General features: G+C 37.5%; 4 protein-coding genes across 7 annotated transcripts; 3 read left to right on the forward strand and 1 right to left on the reverse strand.

The window, feature by feature from the left end:
- Positions 574-1,552, reverse strand: LOC110012150. The gene has a single exon (XM_020694752.1). It carries the CDS (start codon positions 1,446-1,448, stop codon positions 810-812), a length of 639 nt encoding a protein of 212 aa, XP_020550411.1. The 5' UTR covers positions 1,449-1,552; the 3' UTR covers positions 574-809.
- Positions 5,072-10,699, forward strand: LOC105164547 (calcium uptake protein, mitochondrial). 2 transcript variants are annotated; one of them, XM_020694691.1, is made up of 7 exons: positions 5,072-5,591; positions 5,680-5,747; positions 6,833-7,056; positions 7,188-7,271; positions 8,384-8,597; positions 9,129-9,462; positions 10,090-10,112. In XM_020694691.1, exons 1-7 carry the CDS (start codon positions 5,243-5,245, stop codon positions 10,095-10,097), a joined length of 1,281 nt encoding a protein of 426 aa, XP_020550350.1. In that variant the 5' UTR covers positions 5,072-5,242; the 3' UTR covers positions 10,098-10,112. The 2 variants fall into 2 exon arrangements, with proteins under 2 accessions (XP_020550350.1, XP_011081511.1); XM_011083209.2 differs by lacking the exon at positions 10,090-10,112 and adding an exon at positions 10,118-10,699 and having other exon boundaries at positions 5,075-5,591; positions 9,129-9,425.
- On the forward strand, positions 11,519-15,323 carry LOC105164548 (HSP-interacting protein). Of its 3 annotated transcripts, none has more exons than XM_011083211.2 (4): positions 11,519-11,824; positions 12,093-14,147; positions 14,230-14,465; positions 14,966-15,323. In XM_011083211.2, exons 2-3 carry the CDS (start codon positions 12,194-12,196, stop codon positions 14,370-14,372), a joined length of 2,097 nt encoding a protein of 698 aa, XP_011081513.1. In that variant the 5' UTR covers positions 11,519-11,824; positions 12,093-12,193; the 3' UTR covers positions 14,373-14,465; positions 14,966-15,323. The 3 variants fall into 3 exon arrangements, with proteins under 3 accessions (XP_011081513.1, XP_020550349.1, XP_011081512.1); XM_020694690.1 differs by having other exon boundaries at positions 12,110-14,147; positions 14,230-14,873; XM_011083210.2 differs by having other exon boundaries at positions 12,110-14,147.
- Positions 15,923-20,007, forward strand: LOC105164549 (protein MEMO1). Its single transcript, XM_011083212.2, has 8 exons — positions 15,923-16,129; positions 16,527-16,611; positions 16,700-16,768; positions 16,907-17,019; positions 17,440-17,551; positions 17,667-17,810; positions 18,827-19,001; positions 19,583-20,007. Exons 1-8 carry the CDS (start codon positions 16,078-16,080, stop codon positions 19,706-19,708), a joined length of 876 nt encoding a protein of 291 aa, XP_011081514.1. The 5' UTR covers positions 15,923-16,077; the 3' UTR covers positions 19,709-20,007.

A 20,309-nucleotide genomic window follows, 5' to 3' on the forward strand; every position in this document is an offset into this window, starting at 1 on the left:
CTTACTTCCTTATTCTATCTCAATTTAACAGCATCACAAGTTTTTGTTTCTGGATTCTGGTACTTCTCTCCGTTCCAGCTCCCAAAAGCCGAGGATGTATCAACAGTAAGGGGGTCTATTATGTTATATCGTATCATTTAAAAAAAAGTTTCCCGAATAAACAAGTACCCCAACTCCAATGTCTTCATCATGACGCCACCATCCTGCAACATCTTAACACTCCGGTAAGAAAGATATCAAGGGAATTAATTAATAAATAAATAAGATATGGAATGACGGAAATTACCTCACCTGAAATCACGCAACGGAAACAGCCACGGCCCTCGGAATACAAACACATAATTCAACGCAACGCACCCCAGCCATACCCAACGCTGATCCAAGGATAACGGATTCATCCCCAACTCTACCATCTTAAAACCAAAAGCACCAGCTCAAACAACATCCAATACTTGAGATACGCGTTCCGGTTTAGATGTGAATTATATATTGTTTTCTCCAACTCAATCGATTGCAAGGGGTAGAGAATTGCTGCTTGTTAGTTAGATTGAGTTTTTATTTGCACAACAAATGTTGTTCTAATTATCCAATATGTCCTTCATTTCCCAAATCATTATGTACAAACGAGAGAACAGATCGGCTTCCCCTGTCGTTTCCAAAATTGCTTAGAAATCGTCTTCGCCGCTGGCCGGCGTACAAAAAGCCGCCGGACATCCGACCTCGTCGCTCGCATAGAACGGGATGCCTTCGCCGTAGATGTGAAAACTTTTAACGGAATCGAATAACCAAACCTGCAAATTGTCGTTTCATCAGAGATCCTCGGCTCTGGACATGACTGAAAGACGGCTGGATCGAGGCTGGAAGTCGGCTCGACGGCGCTGCTGATGCGACGAGGGACGAATCAGAGCTGCTAAAGCTCGCTTCACCAAATCTCCTTCAACCGTACCGATCCTGACCAGAGAATTCGTCATCGCCGATCTCCTCATGTTCAAGCGGTTGGGAGAGTAGGGAATGGAGTGATTCCGAGCACCGCCTCCGAAACTGTTTTTATGCAAAGCACAGCGAAAGGAACCAGGATGGGTAGTGGGGGAGCACAAGCACGTCCTCTTGGGAATATTACTGGCGTTAGTCCTCTGAAGGAGGGGGTTGGGAGGGGGCGGGGCGGCGATAGAGCGGCGGGGAGAAATGGATCTGTAAATAGAGAAACGAACGGAGGGGGTGGGAGGAGGGGGGGAGAGCGCGTGGAGGGCGACGCGCGTGGGAGAGGCTGAACGGCGTTGGCTGAAGAAAGCATGCGAGTGAGAGGAAGAAACAGAGTAGTATGTGGGGGGTGGAGAGGTGAAAGGGGATGGGTCGGAGGAGGCCATAATCGGTGGAGGGGAGCACTGGAAAGGGGAGGAGACAGGTAGAACAGCTGCGCTGGACCTTCTAGAAGATGTAGTAGCCATTGATGGAGGAGGAGGAGGAGGGGGGAGAGAGATAATTCAAAAAGGGCCCTGAGGGTCTTCAGTTGGGCAAACATAGCTGGTGTGGAAGAGTTGATTTATAGGAGGAAGGGGGAATGGCAGATTTGGGAAATAAAGAGGAAAAGTAGGGGTAGAGTGAGAATAAAGGTGGGGTCCAGTATTAAGTGGATGTGGTTGTGGTTGTGAGGGAGGAATCTCATCCAACGGCAGAGGATGGGAATGGGATGGATTGGAAGAAAGAGCAGCGTAGTTGGCATTGGGCACTCGAATTAGAATATATATATGTAACAAGTTGAGATTGTCTGTCTCGTCTATAGTATTATAGATTAGGGGGTATTAGAGTGGGTGTTGAGTGTTCCTCCTTCCACAATGACAGCTCACCTATAATTACAAATACAATACAAATTAATAATCAATCTTAATTTATTAATTCCATTCTCATTTCCCTCTTCACTCCTCCAAACTCCAACCTCAACCTCAACCTCAACCTTTGGATATTAGATAAGGTCCATTTCGTATTCAAACAACATACCTCCCCTAATCTACACTTGATACACCACCATCACTCAACTATTTGAATTCCACCCACACATTATAACTCATTCATCCATACTATATATCACAATTTCAATTTTATACTTATCATATAAATCATCAACTCTTATTATCGTTTCAAAATAAAATTACAAGAGAATAGTCATCAATTAAAATATAATTCTCTATAGATTATCGCTTCAACAAATGACACAAATTGTTGAAATTATATTAAGAATAGATGATTAGACGAGACATAAATTTAAAATTGGTTGATAATTGATGCAAGTAAAAAATCAATGAAGTAGGAGTTGAACAAATGCAGAATTGAGGATGGATAAGGTGCTATCCAATATCAACAAATAAAACATTGAATTTTGCCAACTTGGTGTTAATTAGTCCATTGCCTGCCCATAGATAAGGTGTTTGACTTAATCACATGTTAATTTCAACTTCTTCCATTTTATTGAGGAGAAGATGGTATGAAATAGGTTTGTTTGATTGGATAATTATGGGTTTGATTTTTTCTATTAATGCAAAAATAATCTATAAATATTTAATAACCAATTTCCCTTGTTTACTGTAATAGTGATTAAATTTTGAATTTTCCACAATTCTATTTATAGAAGGGAAAAAAAAAAGAAAGAAAATAGGAAATAAATAGTTGGGATTGGGATTGGGATGATGTGCATTGGAAACTCCAAAACAACAATAATCAATCTCTGATTCTCCTCCTATTTGTAAACGCGTAATATACATACACCCATTCATCATTCTTATGCAATTGAATTTTAAACCCTCAAATCATCATCATCTACACTATATATCAAACGAAAGTTTTTTTGTTTTTTTGTCTACTTTATTTATAATATTAGTATTTGTGACACATATTATGGATGTGTAAGTTTTATCATTTTATTTAAAATACAATTTTAAAAAAATTATTGTCTGATAAAATATCTAGAAAATGATAAGTTAATATTAAATTTATAATAAAATAATATAAAAAAAAAAGATAAATAAAAATATTATCAAAAGATAATGGAGAAAGTGGAAAGTTATAAGATGAATAAAAAAAATAAATTAAATATAAAAGAACAGACCAAAAAAGGTGCTCTCTCTTAATAATAAGGTATAAATGTTATTTTTCCCACTATCTACAAGTAGTAAAACTTATTTTTTAAATATAATTATTTATTTTTCGTTGATATTTTTTTCTCTTGCTCCTACTCTAAATATTCTCTTCAAAATTTTTTTTTTTATCATAAATATTTTTATATTGTAATTTTTCCTACAATAAACGAATTAATAAATAATATTTAATTTTTTTGTGCACATGTATTAAATATACCACATATAACTAACTATATATTATAGGGTCAAATACATTTTTTGCACTCCTTAAGTATGTTACCCTCATCAATTACACCCCTAAACCAAAAACATCTTCATTTACCCCCTAACTTTGGATAATCCTTTAAATTAAATAAAAATTAATAAAAACACCCTTAACTACTAATAATATGATATATTGACATTAATGCCCTCTATATTGTTTAATATATCAATCAATTTGAAAAGTTTATTCAACTTCATTATTTATAAATTAATACTATGTTTGTATAAATGAAATAAGTACAAAATAATTATTTTAAATTTGAGTGTATAAATAGCCGTTATGCTAATTAGCAAAAGTTTACAAATTCACTAATTTTAAATTAACCATTAAAGAAGCACTTTTTACATATTAATTTTTTTTGTTCTTTTGGTAAATGTAAGTTTCATTTATAAAACAAGATCGTACAGTACAACAGTGTTCAACTTGTGGTTTTTCCCTCGACATGCACCATAATCTATATAACGCACATGATCTAACAGAACGAGATAAATTAATACTAATAATCATCTGTCTAATATCTTTCACAATAATGGTGGCTATGATATTCGGTGGTTGCTCCGTATGCTCAAAGCGTCTCAAATTTCGTTCCCTCAAAATATGGTAAATGTAAGCAGCCAGGAGTACACGATAAGCCAAGTTAATGATATGTTACTCTCCATTTCCTTGCAGCCCATTCAACGTCCCGTGACCACTCTCTATTAGGCCATTCAAACCGAACAATCCGCCGAATCGCTGTCAGACATCTTCTGGCATAACGGTATCGAAAGAATAGATGAGTATGTGTCTCCATTGCGCTCTCATCACAAAATATACAGGCGCCTAGTACATATTAAAATTTTACCTACTAGTATCTTAGAGTGTAGGTTTTACCCAAATAAAAAAATTTATTATTATATATCGTGTCAAAATTTGAATCTAATGCAAAAATATTATGTATGAATACGGGTCATAACTACTAAATAGGTCTGGATCTATGTATTGCATATTGATTATCAAATCTAACTTGTTGGACGGTTAAGTCAACGAGTGAAATAGAATTATTACATGACAAAACAAAAATCAAAATTACCTCATTAACTCCCTGTATTATATCTTTGGTGCGGTAACCACGAGGCCACAACTTCTACTCCAATTTTGGTTGCACGCAAAATGAAGTCATCTTGGCTGTTAAAAATAGTAGTCCACCCAAATCCACACACACTACATCCACACCACGGCGGCCGAGCTTGAGGCCAAATATCCAAAAATCTGCAGAAACTGTGTGTGTGTTTTGGGAAATTCATATCATTAATATTAGTTCCACTTTAGCTTTCCAATTAAACGTAGACGCTACGCCACTCCCAAATCATTAATATTATGGCATTGTAGTCTGTAGTGCCATATTCAACCCAAGTTTTTCCTAAACAAAAACAAAAAGCACTTTATCCTCTTAATAAAGGTTTAATTAATAATAATAAGAGATAATTATACTTATTTTTCTTAAAAAAATTACATAAATTTCATGTGTTTTGTAAAATTAATCTAATACATCTAAAGTTTGCTTTCGTCTAACAAATAATACATAAGTTTTTTCGTTAGTCAAAATTTATTGAATTTAATTAAATCATAAGGAATTTATATATAATTATAGGTAATAATAATAATGTAGATTATATGCAAAGCTACTCCTACTACACTTGCAGCAAATCGATTCTAACAACACAACTAAAATCGTTGTTTGTGCATAAGCTTCAACACAATAAAACTGGCGTATGCCGGCCCCGCAATTATCATAAGCTTCAGCCTATGCCTATGCCTCCTTCTTCTTCTTCTTCCCAGATGCAACAAGAATTTTGATACGACTATGCCGTTTTCTTCAGCTCTACCACTACGACTACGACGATCCTGTTCCTTCCCCTCCGTCGTCCAACCATTCTACTTCCGCCTCCTCTCCACCGCACCACCTCCACCTCCACCTCCTCAATCTCCCCATATCCACAACTCTTCTTATGACAACGCAAAATCCAATTTTCTAAGATGGATTTCGGCCGGTGTAATTGCCACCTCTACCCTTGCCCTTTCCCTCTACTCATCTTCTCTTAATTCCCAATATGTATCCTTCGCTGACTGGTCAACGCCCACCACCCCCGCCGCCGCTCTTTCACCCTCCTCTCCGCATAATCAAAATGATCAATCTAACTTTCTCTTTGGAGGTAAAGCTCCACGTGATCCTTGTTTACAGAATTATTATTTTTACTTATAATTGTAGTCGTATTACACACTTTTACTTTGTTGTTGCAGAAGCATATAGACGGAAAGTATTCTTTAACTACGAGAAACGCATCAGAATGCGGAGTCCTCCGGAGAAGGTATTACGTTAGCTGTGTCTTAATTTCACCTAAAACAACGAATCCATAGTTAGTTGTAAAGGAAAAGGTCCATACTATACTCATTCTGAAAATGGTTGGAGTAAACTCAACTTATCTGAATGTTTCCTACTTACAGTGGTTGATCTGTTTGTTGTCCATCATCCATTGGAATAATTATGTGTTGAGATCACAAAAGATGGGTCACTCAATGCTGGTGCTTTAACTTCTCAATTAACTAAAAAGAGAAGCGAAGTTGAATAATGTTGAGCTTTAATTGCAGCTCTTGTGTAGTAGTAAATCTTTTTTGACAGAGAATTCTTCACATTAGAGCTGAGCTCGTGGTATTTACTCAGACTATATTAGCATACTTCTCAGCCAAAAGGAATAAAACAAAAGAAAATTGAAATTCTCAATTTAGTTTTCAAGATGTTTTTCTTTGTGCCAGAAACAGGTATCTGAAAGTTCTCTCTGAGTTTGAGGTTGCTTAAGAGAAATGTTTTTCGAGCTGCGAATACCTTTGAATATACCATTCTTTTGTTTTAAGTGTTAACCAAGTACTTTGAACCACTATGTAGTTTCTCAACTTTAAACAATTGCACTATTGATGAAGATAAGGTGATGCCGGTGCCTAAAAGTTTATCATTAAGATGTGTGATTCAGTAGCTTTCACCACTTCTGTTACTATCCGATGCTTTGATATGCTAACAGATTTTTTTTTTTCACTGTGCATAACTAAGAATTGTTGTGTGTTAACAAGAGTATACCACAGTGTAGGCTAAAAATGAAATATCTTTGTTCTTAACTTTTTAGATAAATAGCAATGTGGTAAATTGCTTGTTCCTCCAAACTACAGGAGATTGATTGTCTCTGTTAAGTCCCTGGAGCTTAGCCGGACCAAAGGTGGCCAAACCTCTTCTTATTCTTATCACTATGGAGTATAAGAGCATTTGTGTCCTGTATATCTAAGTTTACCCATCTTGCTAGGTAGAACTGAATAATTTAATTGTTTGCTTCATTTTGCAAGCTTAGCTTGATTGTACTGTATGTGTAGTTTACTGATCTCACTGACTATGTTCATCCCAAAGGTGTTTGAGTATTTTGCATCTGTTCGTGGTGATGATGGAGAAATTTTTATGACACCAGCTGATCTGATGCGAGCACTTGTTCCCGTATTCCCTCCTTCTGAATCGCACCTTGTAAGAGATGGATATCTCAGAGGGGAAAGGAGTCCTGGCGAATTGCGCTGTTCACCATCACAGTTTTTTATGCTCTTTGACACAAATAATGATGGCCTAATATCATTTAAAGAGTGAGTTGTTACTTATAGTTTGTGTTATTAGGGTGGGATTGTCTTATCCTTTTCTTTCTTTCATGACTGCTTCCCTTTGTTTTTCAGTTATATTTTTCCCATGATTACACGTTTCTTCCTGCATCCAACAGGTACTTATTCTTTGTTACGCTCCTCAGTATACCAGAATCAAGCTTTTCAATAGCATTCAAGATGTTTGACATTGACTGCAACGGGTAGGTACCATTTTAACAATTGACCATCAATGTGCATATTTGGAATATCCTTACGGATTAATTTATCAATAGACACTTCAAATGGTTGTTTTTGTTTTTATGATGTTCTGGGGAACGCACTGCCCTTCATGCTCAACAAAACTTTTGACACTTAGATCAGACTGAGGGTTTGCATTGTCTGTTCAGCAGCTTAAACTGATTGAAGCAGCGGAATTAGAAATGCTATCAAACAGGATGCTGATTAATTCTGGCTTTTCTAACTTCAGATCCAGCAAAACAATTAAAGAGAGGGTAACATTATTGAAGCCTCTCTCCTCCTGGAGGAACATGTGTCATGGAATTTTCTGTCATCTAATTAGGGAAATTGTTTTCTTAATGTCATGTTTTCCCAAAAATAACTGTAATGTGTACATCAAAATGAATTTTGTTCGGTTTTCGTAGAAGAGAAGTGAACGAAGATTTTCGGTTACTGATTTTTCATTTACAGTCTTCCATGTGCCAATTTCTAAAAGCTGCATATGCGTTCTTATATAGATTAGGTGTTGGGTGAACTCAACTATTTGAAATTATTTATTTAAACCTTACTCTTATGTGGATAATCTTTACCATTCTGGATGGTAGTTGTTCTGAAGATTGCTAGTTACAAAATAGAGTGAAAGGGGTGGGAGGACTGTAACCTTGATGTTTGCGCTGGAGTATGTTCTATTGGTATTTGGCAGGAGAACTGTGTACGGGATCCTTTATATTTGAAATATTTATTTGGTTAGAGTAAGACTTACAAGGTATAGAGACTGCAGCAGTGACATCAGCAAAACACTGGGGCATATACCAAGTGTTTAAGTGCAATGTTGTTCATTATTTGTGTGACTCAACTCCTGAAGGAAAATGAGTGTTAGCTTGATTAACTGGTGAAAATTGATAGGCACATCAAAATCTGATTGGGTTTCATCCCCTCTGGAACATTAACTATCTTCACTGTTGCCTGTTTGCAATCTTTTAGAACAAGAAGATATTTTCCTTAATTTCATCCATTGCTCTCGTCACTGTTATTATTTTTCAAGAACACTCGCTTTCTTCCTGGATGATAAGAAGTTCTGCTTCTCTCATAATAGGGAAATAGACAGGGATGAATTTAAGAAAGTGATGAATTTGATGCGAGCTCATAATAGGCAAGGGGCTGTCCACAGCGATGGGCTTCGAGCAGGGCACAAGTTGGGTGGTTCAATAGAAAATGGAGGCTTATTGGAGTACTTCTTTGGGGGTGACGGCAAGAAACTTCTCCACCATGATAAATTTGCCCAATTCTTGAGGGATCTTCATGATGAAGTATGTGCATCTTCTCCTCCATCTAAGAATTCAGAATCGAGTTCGCGTGTTGTGGTTCACCTTATACGATTTGTCTCTTATTCTACCAAAGTAAATGCTTTAAGTGTTCTTCCCCTTCCACTCAATTTGTACTATCCATAGTTGTGTTGGTATTTAGAGATAGAGTTCTTAATTGTCCCAGGTACATGTTGGAAACATGGGTGAGCTAATGGCTAGAGTAGTGTTGTGCCTTGAATTGACGTAATTATTCGCATAACTACTGCCACACTCACGATTCAAATTACAAAGTGAATTTTGGAAATCCTTGTTAGCGAAAATTTATTAAATGCTTTAAGTGTTCTTCCCCTTCCACTCAATTTGTACTATCCATAGTTGTGTTGGTATTTAGAGATAGAGTTCTTAATTGTCCCAGGTACATGTTGGAAACATGGGTGAGCTAATGGCTAGAGTAGTGTTGTGCCCCCCCCCCCCCCCCCGGTCTTACCCTCCTCATGATATTGTACTGATTATTTATCTTGGGCAACTGTGCAGATGGTGAGGTTGGAGTTTGCTCATTATGATTACATGCTACGAGGAACCATATCTGCCAAGGATTTCGCACTCTCCATGGTTGCATCTGCTGATTTGAAGCACCTCAATAAGCTGCTTGATCGCGTTGATGATTTAGATAATCAGCCACATCTGCATAATATTCGCATTACACCTGAGGAATTTAAGAATTTTGCTGAGCTGCGAAGAAAGTTGCAACCCTTTTCTCTTGCACTTTTTAGTTTTGGACAGATAAATGGGTTGTTGACAAGGAAGGATTTGCAGCGAGCTGCTGACCAAGTAGGTGCTCTTTGTGCTTCCATTGTTTCCTCTATCAGTATCCTTTCTAGATGCTCACCTTCGAATTTTGATATTTCATTCTCGTCTTGCTAGGAGTACCCTCATTATAACTCTACTTTGTGCTGTGCTTTTTGCTTCCATTGTTTCCTTTATCAGTGTCCTTTCGGATGCTCACCTTTGAATTTTGATATTTCATTTGCGTCAGAGTTCTTGCTTCCCTTGCTAGGAGTGCCCTCATTACAGCTCTGGTATTAGCTAATCTCTAATCATGTTGCTTTAGCGTTCCACTTGTTTCTCATTCCTTCAGTGAATCATAGGCGTGTAAACGGGTGATTGATGGCACATACTTAAGTTCCTCATATGATATTTGGCCTCTGTAATAACAGTAGAAATTGTTCAGCACTTGTCTTTGACATTGTTAATCTTTAGGATTAATAGTAATGCATTAGCATTACTCTTGAATGCTTAATTCTGATCGTAGAAGCACCATCATCATAGAGATGCATGTGGCACATGGGGTTGCTTTGCTCGTATATTCGCCTTGGTTATTTACTTGGAATTTCTAATGTCCTCATTCTTAACTGTGGTTTGTTTTGTGAACTTTATTTGCTAGAATTTCATTACATTCTCCCTTTCACCTGTTAATTTCCTGGACATCTAATAGTTTCTTGACGAGCGTTTCTCATATACAGGTCTGTGGGATCTCTCTCACTGACAATGTGCTTGATATTATCTTCCATGTGTTTGACGCTAATCGGGATGGGAGTTTAAGTTCAGATGAGTTTGTTAGGGTTCTGCACAAACGGGAAAGAGATATTGCTCAACCCACAGAGGCAGGTGTTCTTAGCTTTTTATCGTGCTGTTGGCATTGTTCGAGTGCCCACTCGCTTACTCGGCTGTTATCTTGATCACATTGTTCACAGAGAAATATCCGGTCCCCAGAATTTTAATTTATATGGCAGTTGTCCTTGAGAGACCGCAAATAGTGTGGTGTTAAGTGGTGGCATTCCATACCGCCTTTTCTATGTTTTGATAGGCTGGGAAGTTGTGTTTGTAATGAATGGCTTAGAAGGTAAAGTTGAACCAAGTTTGTTTCATGTGCGGCGTGTGGGGCAAGGGATTCAGTTTTGACATGTAAAGATATGTATACTAACAGGTAGGATTTTAGTAATGATGTGCATATGCCTGGGCTATGGGCTAACATAAACCAGAAGTTTGATTGTATTTGTTTTATCTGGATGGAATACTGAAGCAATGAGGGGTTTGAGTGAGTATCAAAGCTTGAAAGTGTAGTAATAATGAATGTATTTGCTATGCTTTAATGTTATTGTTGTGCTGAATTGATAATGAGGAGAAAAGAAGTATTGAAGGGGAATTGGAAGGAGGGGGGATTGAGAAATGGGACAGAAGTAGTAGGTGGTGGAAAGTAGTAGAAAAGGAGCAGGGTGTTTTGACAAGGTCACATGTTTATGCGTGTGGCCAAATAGCAAATAGGAATAGCGACACTGATGATGCCACCAGCACCAGGCCAGCTCTCTCTCACTCTGGCAAAAGTAATAATGTGCAGCTCTCTTTTCAAATTTCTTAAAGGAGTGGGTCCCGCAAATGATTTCTTCTATTTGTGGAGTTGCGCTGTCACTCCTTCCCCTTCCCTTCCTTCAGTTCTCCCCCCGCTTTGCTGTCATCTCCATCTGATAGCAGCAGCCTCACCCACCTTCTCCTACACGCGGTGTTTTGCACGCGCCGCCCTTCCCATTGACTCTTTAAAATCCCCTCCCCTCCCCTCCCCTCCCCACAAACTGATGCCCTGCCACTTCCAGAAACTTCGAAAAGAGGAATCTAATAAAGAATATGGCGGAGCGGAGTGGAGTACGTAAGAGTTTATTAAAGTAATAAAATAAGAAATTACGGTAAGCAGCTCCTGAAATGTAATTCATATCTAACTTTTTTTTTTTTGGAAGTTGGACAGAATTTTTCATGTATAAATGTGAATGTGACTGGGAATAGTGGAGGATGGGCCTGGGCGCGTCACTGCGGACCCGATGACGGCTAACTGAAACAAAAAAATATATATATATATTAAAGAAAAAACACAGGAAGCAAATATGGAAATTAGAAACCCTAGAGGACAGGGAGAGATTTATATATATATATATACTACTTGGCGTCCAACCAAACATCCCTTGTTTGCGTTTCCCGGAAATTCTTTTGGCCGCTTTCATTCTCAGACTTTTAATTCCCCAACCTTATTTACGGGCACAATATTTGGATGCGTTTCTACTTTATTTCCCCACATTTATAAGCCCTTTTCCATTTATATTCTGCATTTCGGAGCTCCCTCCTATTCATCATCACTCATTCAATCAATCTTGATTGTCAACTACCTCTCCCTCCCTCAGGTATCACCTTCCACAATTTTTTTTCTTCAAGTTCAATACTTTTCTTGAAGCTCTTCTCTTTTCAATCTCTGCTTTTTAATACTTCTTTCCCTTAAAACTAAACGTAGATTTCATGTGATGTTATATCAGAGCCACCAAAATATTGACTTCCTTCGGTATTATGTTTGAATTTTTGAAAAAATTAAAGATTGTTTTTCACTCGTTTTTTAACTAGCTGTATTCTTCATGAATATAGTCTTAATAGTATTCCAAATAACTTCATGTATAGTTAAATATATTTTTCAGGTGCGTTTTCTCTCATTCCGAGATCATAATCAGATTCTTTCATTTTAAAGATTTGATTATCTTCATTTTCTTGGAGAAAAAAATATGGGAAAGCCTAGTGCAAAGAAGAAAATTCATATTGGTCCAAAATCCAATGACGGAAACACCAAGCACGTCAAAGCAAACTCCAAGGCATTTGATGAAGACACTGCCATCTTCATCAACATGTCTCAAGAATTGAAGGAAGAAGGGAACAAATTGTTTCAGAAACATGATCACGAAGGTGCTATGTTGAAGTATGAAAAGGCCCTCAAATTGCTGCCAGCCAACCATATTGATGTTGCTTATTTGCGGACCAATATGGCTGCTTGTTACATGCAATTGGGCATCGGCGAGTACCCTCGAGCAGTAAATGAATGTAATTTGGCACTTCAAGTAGCTCCCAAGTATAGTAAGGCTTTATTGAGGAGAGCAAGGTGTCACGAGGCCTTGAATAGGCTTGACTTGGCTCTAAAGGATGTCAGCAATGTATTGAGCATGGAACCAAATAACTTGACTGCATTGGAGATTGCAGACAATTTGAAAAAGGCAATCGATGAAAAGGGTATGCAGGTCGAAGACAAAGAAATTGTTATGCCCCCAAGTGAAGCTGAGCCTACTTCTGCCCCTGTTACTGGAAAGATTGTCAAGGAGAAGGGGAAAAAAAAGAAGAGCACCAAGTTCGAAAAGAAGAATATTTTGGAACCCGAGGAGAAGAATGTCAGTGAAGTTGAGGAAAACAAGGCTGAGGACAAGGTGGTTGTAGAAGAGAAAAGAAGCTTTAAGGAAGAAAAGGTAGTCATGAGGTCGGTGAAATTGGTTTATGGAGAGGACATAAGATGGGCACAGTTACCCGTAAATTGTGGTGTTCGTTTGGTGAGGGACATTGTTATAGACAGATTTCCAAGTTTGAAGGGTGTGCTCATCAAGTATAAGGATCAAGAAGGTGATTTGGTTACCATAACTACCACGGATGAGCTGAGGATAGCCGAGGGACTGGCCGAAAATCAAGGGTTTTTGAGACTGTACATTGCCGAAGTTAGTCCTGACAAAGAACCTCTTTATGATGGAATGGGTATTGAAGAGGAAGTACACGAAAGCAGTGAGAAACCATCAATGGTTACAGTTGAAAGTAATTTAGACAAAGGGTCGTCCTGTGTTGAGGATTGGATTGTTCAGTTTGCCAGGCTGTTCAAGAATCATGTTGGGTTTGAGTGCGATTCGTACTTGGATCTTCATGAAATAGGAATAAAATTGTATTCGGAAGCAATGGAAGATACTGTTACAAGTGAAGATGCTCAAGGGCTGTTTGATATTGCTGCAGCCAAGTTCCAGGAGATGACCGCTTTAGCCTTGTTTAATTGGGGAAATGTTCACTTGTCTAAGGCAAGGAAGCGGTTGGTTCTAACTGAAGATACCTCTGCTGAATCCACGTTGATGCAGGTTAAAACTGCTTATGAGTGGGCACAAAAGGAATATGTGAATGCAGGTATGAGGTATGAAGAAGCTCTCAAGATCAAGCCTGACTTTTATGAAGGGCTTCTTGCCCTTGGCCTGCAGCAATTCGAACAAGCAAAGCTTTCTTGGTATTATGTAATTGGGAGCAAGTCTAACTTAGAGATAGGGGCATCTGCACAGGTACTGGAGCTATATAACAAGGCCGAGGATAGCATGGAGAAAGGGATGCAAATATGGGAAGAAATGGAAGAGCAGCGTCTTAATGGTCTCTCCAAGCATGAAAAAGATAAAGCAGAGTTGCAAAAATTTGGGTTGGATGAGTTGTTTAAAGATATTTCAGAAGATGAAGCTTCCAAGCAGGCAGCAAATATGAGGTCTCAGATTTACCACTTATGGGGTACAATGCTATACGAGCGCTCTGTTGTGGAATATAAGTTGAGCCTACCAACTTGGGAAGAATGTCTTGAGGTTGCAATCGAAAAGTTTGAACTTGCTGGGGCATCACAAACAGATATTGCAGTCATGATAAAGAACCATTGCTCAAATGAAACTGCTCTAGAAGGTAGGATATGGGCTATTATTGGCTATACTCTTGTACATTTTCATGAATGCTCACCTTTTTCCTTTTAACTTTTGTGATCCAGGATTCAAAGTTGATGAGATAGTACAGGCATGGAATGAGATGTATGACGCTGATAGGTGGCGGACTGGTGTGGCTGCATTTCGTTTGGAACCACTATTCAGAAGGCGCTCTCCGAAACTTCATTCTGTTTTGGAGCATCTTTGAATGGTCTTGCTTGGTGATGTTGGTTTAATAGGAAGAAGAAGCATCAGAATTAGTTTTAAATGCTCTATTGGTCATTTGGCCCACATTATTTAAGTAAGTTGATGCTGCAAATTGGTTATTGAATTGCCGAGGTTAGCTGCACTGTTTTTGTCCACTGACTCTAGCATTGTTATGTTAGATTCATGTAGATGTTTGTGATAGTGAGTCATTTAAATGCGATGTAGATGTTTGTCATACTGAGTTATTTGTGTAGAACCTTGCATATTTATAGTTGCAGTATTTATGCTGTATGGTCTTAGATGGAATGGGAGATTGGAGTTGGAATAGTTGATGATTTTATAATGAATCACTTGTTTCTGTGTTGGTGTGAATGAGGATGGGATGGATTTTAAGAATAAAGTTGATGGTTGGCTGCACGGAGTATAGGGGATTTGTTTATTGAAGTTGTTTAGTTGAGCTGAACCAAATGTAAGGAGTGAGGTGCACTTTTTAGCAGCAATGGTATGCATGTTGACAAAAGTTTTGCGGTTCTTTGGCTAGTATTTGGTTTGCCGGTGATAATTTATTGTGATTGACTGTTTGATTTGTTGCAGGTCCTCTGGCTGGGTAGCTGTTTACAATACAGTAATTTGTTGCAGGTCCTCTGGTTAGCTGTTTTGTGAGTTTTGATTGGGTAAAATGGTTGTGAAGGCAAGAAGAAGTAGAAGTAGTTGGATTTGTTGTTTGAGAAGCATTTTGGTGTAGTGCAGCTCTCAACAAGTTGCATTACACGGAATTGTTATAGGATTGATTGAATTTGTAAAGTGTTATTGTTTTGGGGAGAGATAGAGAGTGGTGTATTGAGAAATTGAGATGGAGAGGTTGTTTGTATTTATCACGTATTCCAAGTTTTTGTGGTGGTTTTATTTTTGTCAATTTTTATCTATCAACTATTTTTAATTTGGTTATAACAAATCTTACTCACAACTTCAAATTTATAATATCGATTTTAACAAAAAATTGTTTATTGGGGTTGATTCGATTTGGGATCTTTGAGCTTGTTTTTGGACATGGAGATTTACAAATATGAGGTTGACACTTAGTAAACAGTTGTTGAAAATAGAAATTGCATAAAGATAGATAATAGCAAATGATGATAAAAATGAGTGGTTTGTGGTTAGTGGGAGATGCGATGACATAGCTACTTGGACGGACATGGTTGAGTCATGTTCCTTTATGGGCCTTAGTGGGAGATGAGATGACATAGCTATTTGGACATGGTTGAGTCATGTTCCTTTATGGGCTTTAGCAGGAGCTATTTGGATTTGAGTCATGTTCCTTTATGGGGCTTGACTTGGAGACAAAAGGGCTGGGCTGGGTGTGGGGTCTCTCCTCTTTGGGCTGCGTGGGAAGCCGAGTATTTTTTTTTTGAACATCACCCTTAAATTCCTTAATAATATATACTATTTATTTCTTTCAAATCAGTTGCTCTATTCACAAAACTGAAGACGGGTGCATAGGGCGGGTTAGAGACAATTCGCAGCCTAATACAACCCTTGTGAGAGGGTCAAGGGTGGGCGTGGGGGTCACTTTGCGTCAGAATCTATCTAATCTTTCTGCTCTCATCAACTTTATTATTATTATTATTCTTTTACATCTTTTTTCTACCAATTTATACTGTGAAAGAGAAGAAGCGTCTCCCTCATCATTAGGGCTTTTACATAACATGGAGAAGATCAGAAGAGCATCTCATGCTGGTTCATGGTACACCGACAACCGTAAGTACTCCAATTTTCTGCTCCCTTCATTACTTATATTTCTTCTTCACTTCTCCAATTTTCTTAATTTAAAATAACTGAGTTTTACTACAATCCTCCACCCCAGTGCTAATTAACTATGCTAAAAAAATTTGGCCTTTCCCACTTAATTGTTCAATGATCGCAAAAAGGGGTCTTGTCCTTGCTGTTGCCTATTTCTGTGGTTTGTTTTTGTGATGTTATCCATGTGGTTTGGATGATATGTTGCTTGTCTTGAAATTTTTGTCTGCTTATATGTAGAATGTTATAATATATGTTGATCACTGATAAATTTGATGTATATCTACTTTCATCTTCACATACAATACTATTCTGTTTTGAGGCAAGGGTTGAATTTGTATTCTCTCTATAATTTTAGCAAAAAAACTAGCTGAAGAGCTTGATGGGTGGCTTAGGGCTTCCGGCCTTGCAAAATCTTCCGATGTAAGAGGTGTAATTGCACCGTAAGTCATCACATACCACTACACTTGCTGTTTAGCGCAATGGTGATCGATCTAACTCCAGTGTATCTGGTGGTTTTCTACCCTTTAGTCATGCAGGTTATTCGTATTCTGGTCGTGCAGCAGCCTATGCGTTTGGAAACATAGACCCTGCAAACATGTTGGTTTTACCTAACTTCTCTTACTATGTTGGTCATTTCATTATTGTACCATTACTATTATTGTGCGTCTACGTGAATGTCCAATTTTTTTTTTTTTACTCTATCTCCAAATTTGTGAAGAGCTCTTTATGCTGCAGTTCTAGGGTGTTTCTTCTCGGTCCATCTCACCATTATTACACTCCAAAATGTGCACTTTCAAAAGCCACAGTCTATAAGACGCCCATTGGAGACCTACCAATTGATCAAGAAGGTAAATGATGCACGTTTAAGGTCTCATGCAATACCAATTTGCTGATGCTGTCATTCCTATATTTTTATTTATGTGCTGGTTGTTAAGTCCTGCTTCAAGAAAGTACCAGTTGAAGGATTATTACTTGGTTAGATAAGCCCTACCCAACTGTTTTCCCTTTTGGATCAAGGGATGGATAGTGAAGGTTCAATTCCAAGTGAAAGTTCAGGAACTACTATTTGATATTCACTTGAAGCTGCTCATAAAATTCTTAAAGTCTTTTATGTATCATGAGAGGTTCCATATTCAAGGAAGCATGATGGCTAAACTATTATCATTGGGTCTTTTTGAGTAGTTCTACAGTTTCATGTATTTGTGCATGAAACAAATTTTGCTAAGATATTCCTCATTTAAGTGCTTTTTGCTTTACCCTTGTGCCAGTGAACGAGGAACTAAAAGCTACAGGCAAGTTTGAATTCATGGATATTCATGTTGATGAGGCTGAACATAGCATGGAAATGCACCTGCCTTATCTAGTTAAAGTATTCCAGGGGTATGTTCTCGTCAATTGCAATTTTGTTCCATTTATTTGTTTGCTTTTCTTCTTTTTGTGTGTGTCTCTCCTTTTTTTTCTCTATCTTTTGGCTAATACATAGAAATGAATGCAGGCATTCTGTGAAGATTGTGCCCATTTTAGTTGGTGCTCTTAGTGTTGAAAATGAAGCCATGTATGGTCGCTTGTTAGCGAAATATGTTGATGACCCTAAAAATTTCTTTTCTGTATCTTCAGATTTTTGTCACTGGGGATCCCGGTACGTTCCTGATTATTGTTTCAGAACTGATCCTCATTGATTTGATCAGTGTTTCTATTATAGACTGAAAGATTCTATCGATTGGTAATATGTTTATATTGAATACTTATATTAAGGCTTAAGTTTTCTTGTCTTTGGCAATTGCCAGACAAATTACAACCTCCCCTGAGGTTTCGTATAATTACGAATACCCCTCATTGTTTGAAAAATTACTAATACCCCCTGATTTTAACAACTTGTTTGAGAATTAGCCCAATCCATTAGGTTTCCAACCATTTTTATGGTGAACTGACCAAAATGCTCTTGCGGTTTAAAAATTATAATTTTATTTATTTTTAAAATTTTCTATTTTTTTTGACTAAATGGATAATTTTTATAATTTTTTCATCCACCTTATTTGCTTTATTTTCTTTTAAAAGTTTTTAATTTTTTTAAAAAAAATTAAAAGATAGAGTAAGGGCAAAGTTGACAATTTCATACTTCCATCTAGGGATTACATAATTTCTTCAAACATCAGAGGGTATTTGTAATTTTTTAACAATGAGGCGTATTCACAATTATGACAAATCTCAGGGAGGTTGTTGTAATTTACCCTAAATTATTATATATACAAACTGCTGAGGCTTAAATTTTCTTGTCTTTGGCAATTGCCACATAAATTATATATACACAACAATACTATGTGAATTATGAGGTAAGTTAGCTCCCCCAAAGAAAGAAAAGAAACATGAAGAGATAGAGAGTCTAGTCTAGATAGTATACTTGGTGCCATTACTTAAAAATCAGTGAGTGCAGCTGTCACTTGTATCATGCGTGTTAGGTTTTGGGCATTTTACCTTTTCTTTTCTCATACTCATGTAACCAACCTTTCCTTCCCTCTCTACCGTCTTGCGCTCCTTTATGCGTGAGTTGTTTATAAGCACCTGATAGGCATTCCTTTGTGTTGGCTTTTTTAACTGCACTTGGATGTTGAGATATTGTGCTGAAATATATTGGAATTTCGATTTTTTCTCTAGGTTCAACTACATGCATTATGATAAAAAATATGGAGCCATCCACAAGTCTATTGAGGCATTGGATAAAATGGGAATGGATATAATAGAAACGGGAGATCCAGATGCATTTAAGCAGTACCTCTTGGAGACGGACAATACTATTTGTGGACGGCATCCAATTAGTGTTTTTCTTCATGTAAGTATCTTAACCTCCCTGAATATTTTTATTAGGTTGTGAGAAAAAGCTTTTTGCTTAAAAAGGTTATCCTCTTGGAGAACTTCCTCCTAATTCCATAGCATTGTGTAATTGGGAAGTCAAGGTAAGTAGTTACGATCCATTAAAACCATTTGGAGTTTGTAAGTAGAATACACTGGGTAAATGCATTTATGATTAGCAATTCACAAATGCATTTGGAGTTTATCATCAAGCAGTTCATGTTCTCCGAACTTGTAGCTAATCTCACTTGGTCTAGAACACACTGGGTAAATGCATTTATGATTAGCAATTGGTGGGTACAAAAATCAAACCAACGGACACTTAGACGGTTGATGCACTATTCAGAACCGGTAAACTGGCATCTTCCCATATTCTCACTTTTCTGGCACCCTATGTGAAGATAATCAGTCCTAGATGGAAGCTGGTTATATGAGGGGAGAATATTTTGTTGGCTCTTTGTGATCTTTTATTTTGAGTTATAAATTCTACGCATTTGCTTTATCCGCCTTCACTATATTTTGTGGATTGCCTAAAGCATCTTGTATTTCAAATTCAACCAGATGTTGAAGAATAGCTCAACAAAGATAAAGATTCAGTTTCTGCGATATGAACAATCAAGCCAGTGCAAATCAATGAGAGACAGCAGTGTAAGTTATGCATCTGCAGCAGCGAAAGTAGATGCTTGAATTTGTGAAGGTACCCAAGCTGGTGTAGATCAATGAGGGACAGCAGTGTGAGTTATGCATCTGCAGCAGCAAAGTAGATGCTTGAATTCATGGAAGGAGCACAAGATCACTGTACCTGAACTGCTACGATTCTAATGTCAGTTGAATGTAACTTCTATTAATAATTTCTGGAAATGTTATGTTTATTCTTGTTATCCTTGTGAAGAAGTAATTCTGGTGTCAGTGATGAATCTTCTGGAATATTGCTTTTAAGCTTTGTTCTGTTCAATCTCTTTCAAATGTAAGGTTTTATTTGGTTATAATTTGCTCTCCTCAGCCTTAAAAAACGAAAGAAGGATATCTTGAAGTTAGTGTTCTAATTATTTTTCGTTTAATGTTGTGGAGGATTTTGGGAGGTTAATTTTCAATTAATGATAATACTATTTACTTAACCGAGCTGCTAAATTAAAGATGTTTTCAAACTGCATTGGATGATGCTCAAATCCCGACGGTATTGAAGAACACACAAAACGATATTATTTCTGAAAGAGATTGAAACAAGAACAACTCAAAAATGAAGAATGGCTGCAACTCCGTCGAGGGCCTTATTCCAACAAGAAGA

Source organism: Sesamum indicum, linkage group LG6, assembly GCF_000512975.1.
Source record: "Sesamum indicum cultivar Zhongzhi No. 13 linkage group LG6, S_indicum_v1.0, whole genome shotgun sequence".
NCBI classification, from domain to species: Eukaryota; Viridiplantae; Streptophyta; class Magnoliopsida; order Lamiales; family Pedaliaceae; genus Sesamum; species Sesamum indicum.

Excerpts from the sequence above, each read along its gene's own strand:
- LOC105164547 (XM_011083209.2), top strand. The coding sequence starts at position 5,243 with ATGCCGTTTTCTTCAGCTCTACCACTACGACTACGACGATCCTGTTCC. Across the intron at positions 7,057-7,187 it reads GGCCTAATATCATTTAAAGA|GTACTTATTCTTTGTTACGC; the intron begins GTGAGTTGTTAC and ends TGCATCCAACAG. Across the intron at positions 8,598-9,128 it reads TGAGGGATCTTCATGATGAA|ATGGTGAGGTTGGAGTTTGC; the intron begins GTATGTGCATCT and ends GCAACTGTGCAG.
- LOC110012150 (XM_020694752.1), bottom strand. The coding sequence starts at position 1,448 with ATGGCTACTACATCTTCTAGAAGGTCCAGCGCAGCTGTTCTACCTGTC.
- LOC105164549 (XM_011083212.2), top strand. The coding sequence starts at position 16,078 with ATGGAGAAGATCAGAAGAGCATCTCATGCTGGTTCATGGTACACCGAC. Across the intron at positions 16,130-16,526 it reads TTCATGGTACACCGACAACC|CAAAAAAACTAGCTGAAGAG; the intron begins GTAAGTACTCCA and ends CTATAATTTTAG. Across the intron at positions 17,020-17,439 it reads CCTACCAATTGATCAAGAAG|TGAACGAGGAACTAAAAGCT; the intron begins GTAAATGATGCA and ends CCCTTGTGCCAG.
- LOC105164548 (XM_011083211.2), top strand. The coding sequence starts at position 12,194 with ATGGGAAAGCCTAGTGCAAAGAAGAAAATTCATATTGGTCCAAAATCC. Across the intron at positions 14,148-14,229 it reads AAATGAAACTGCTCTAGAAG|GATTCAAAGTTGATGAGATA; the intron begins GTAGGATATGGG and ends TTTGTGATCCAG.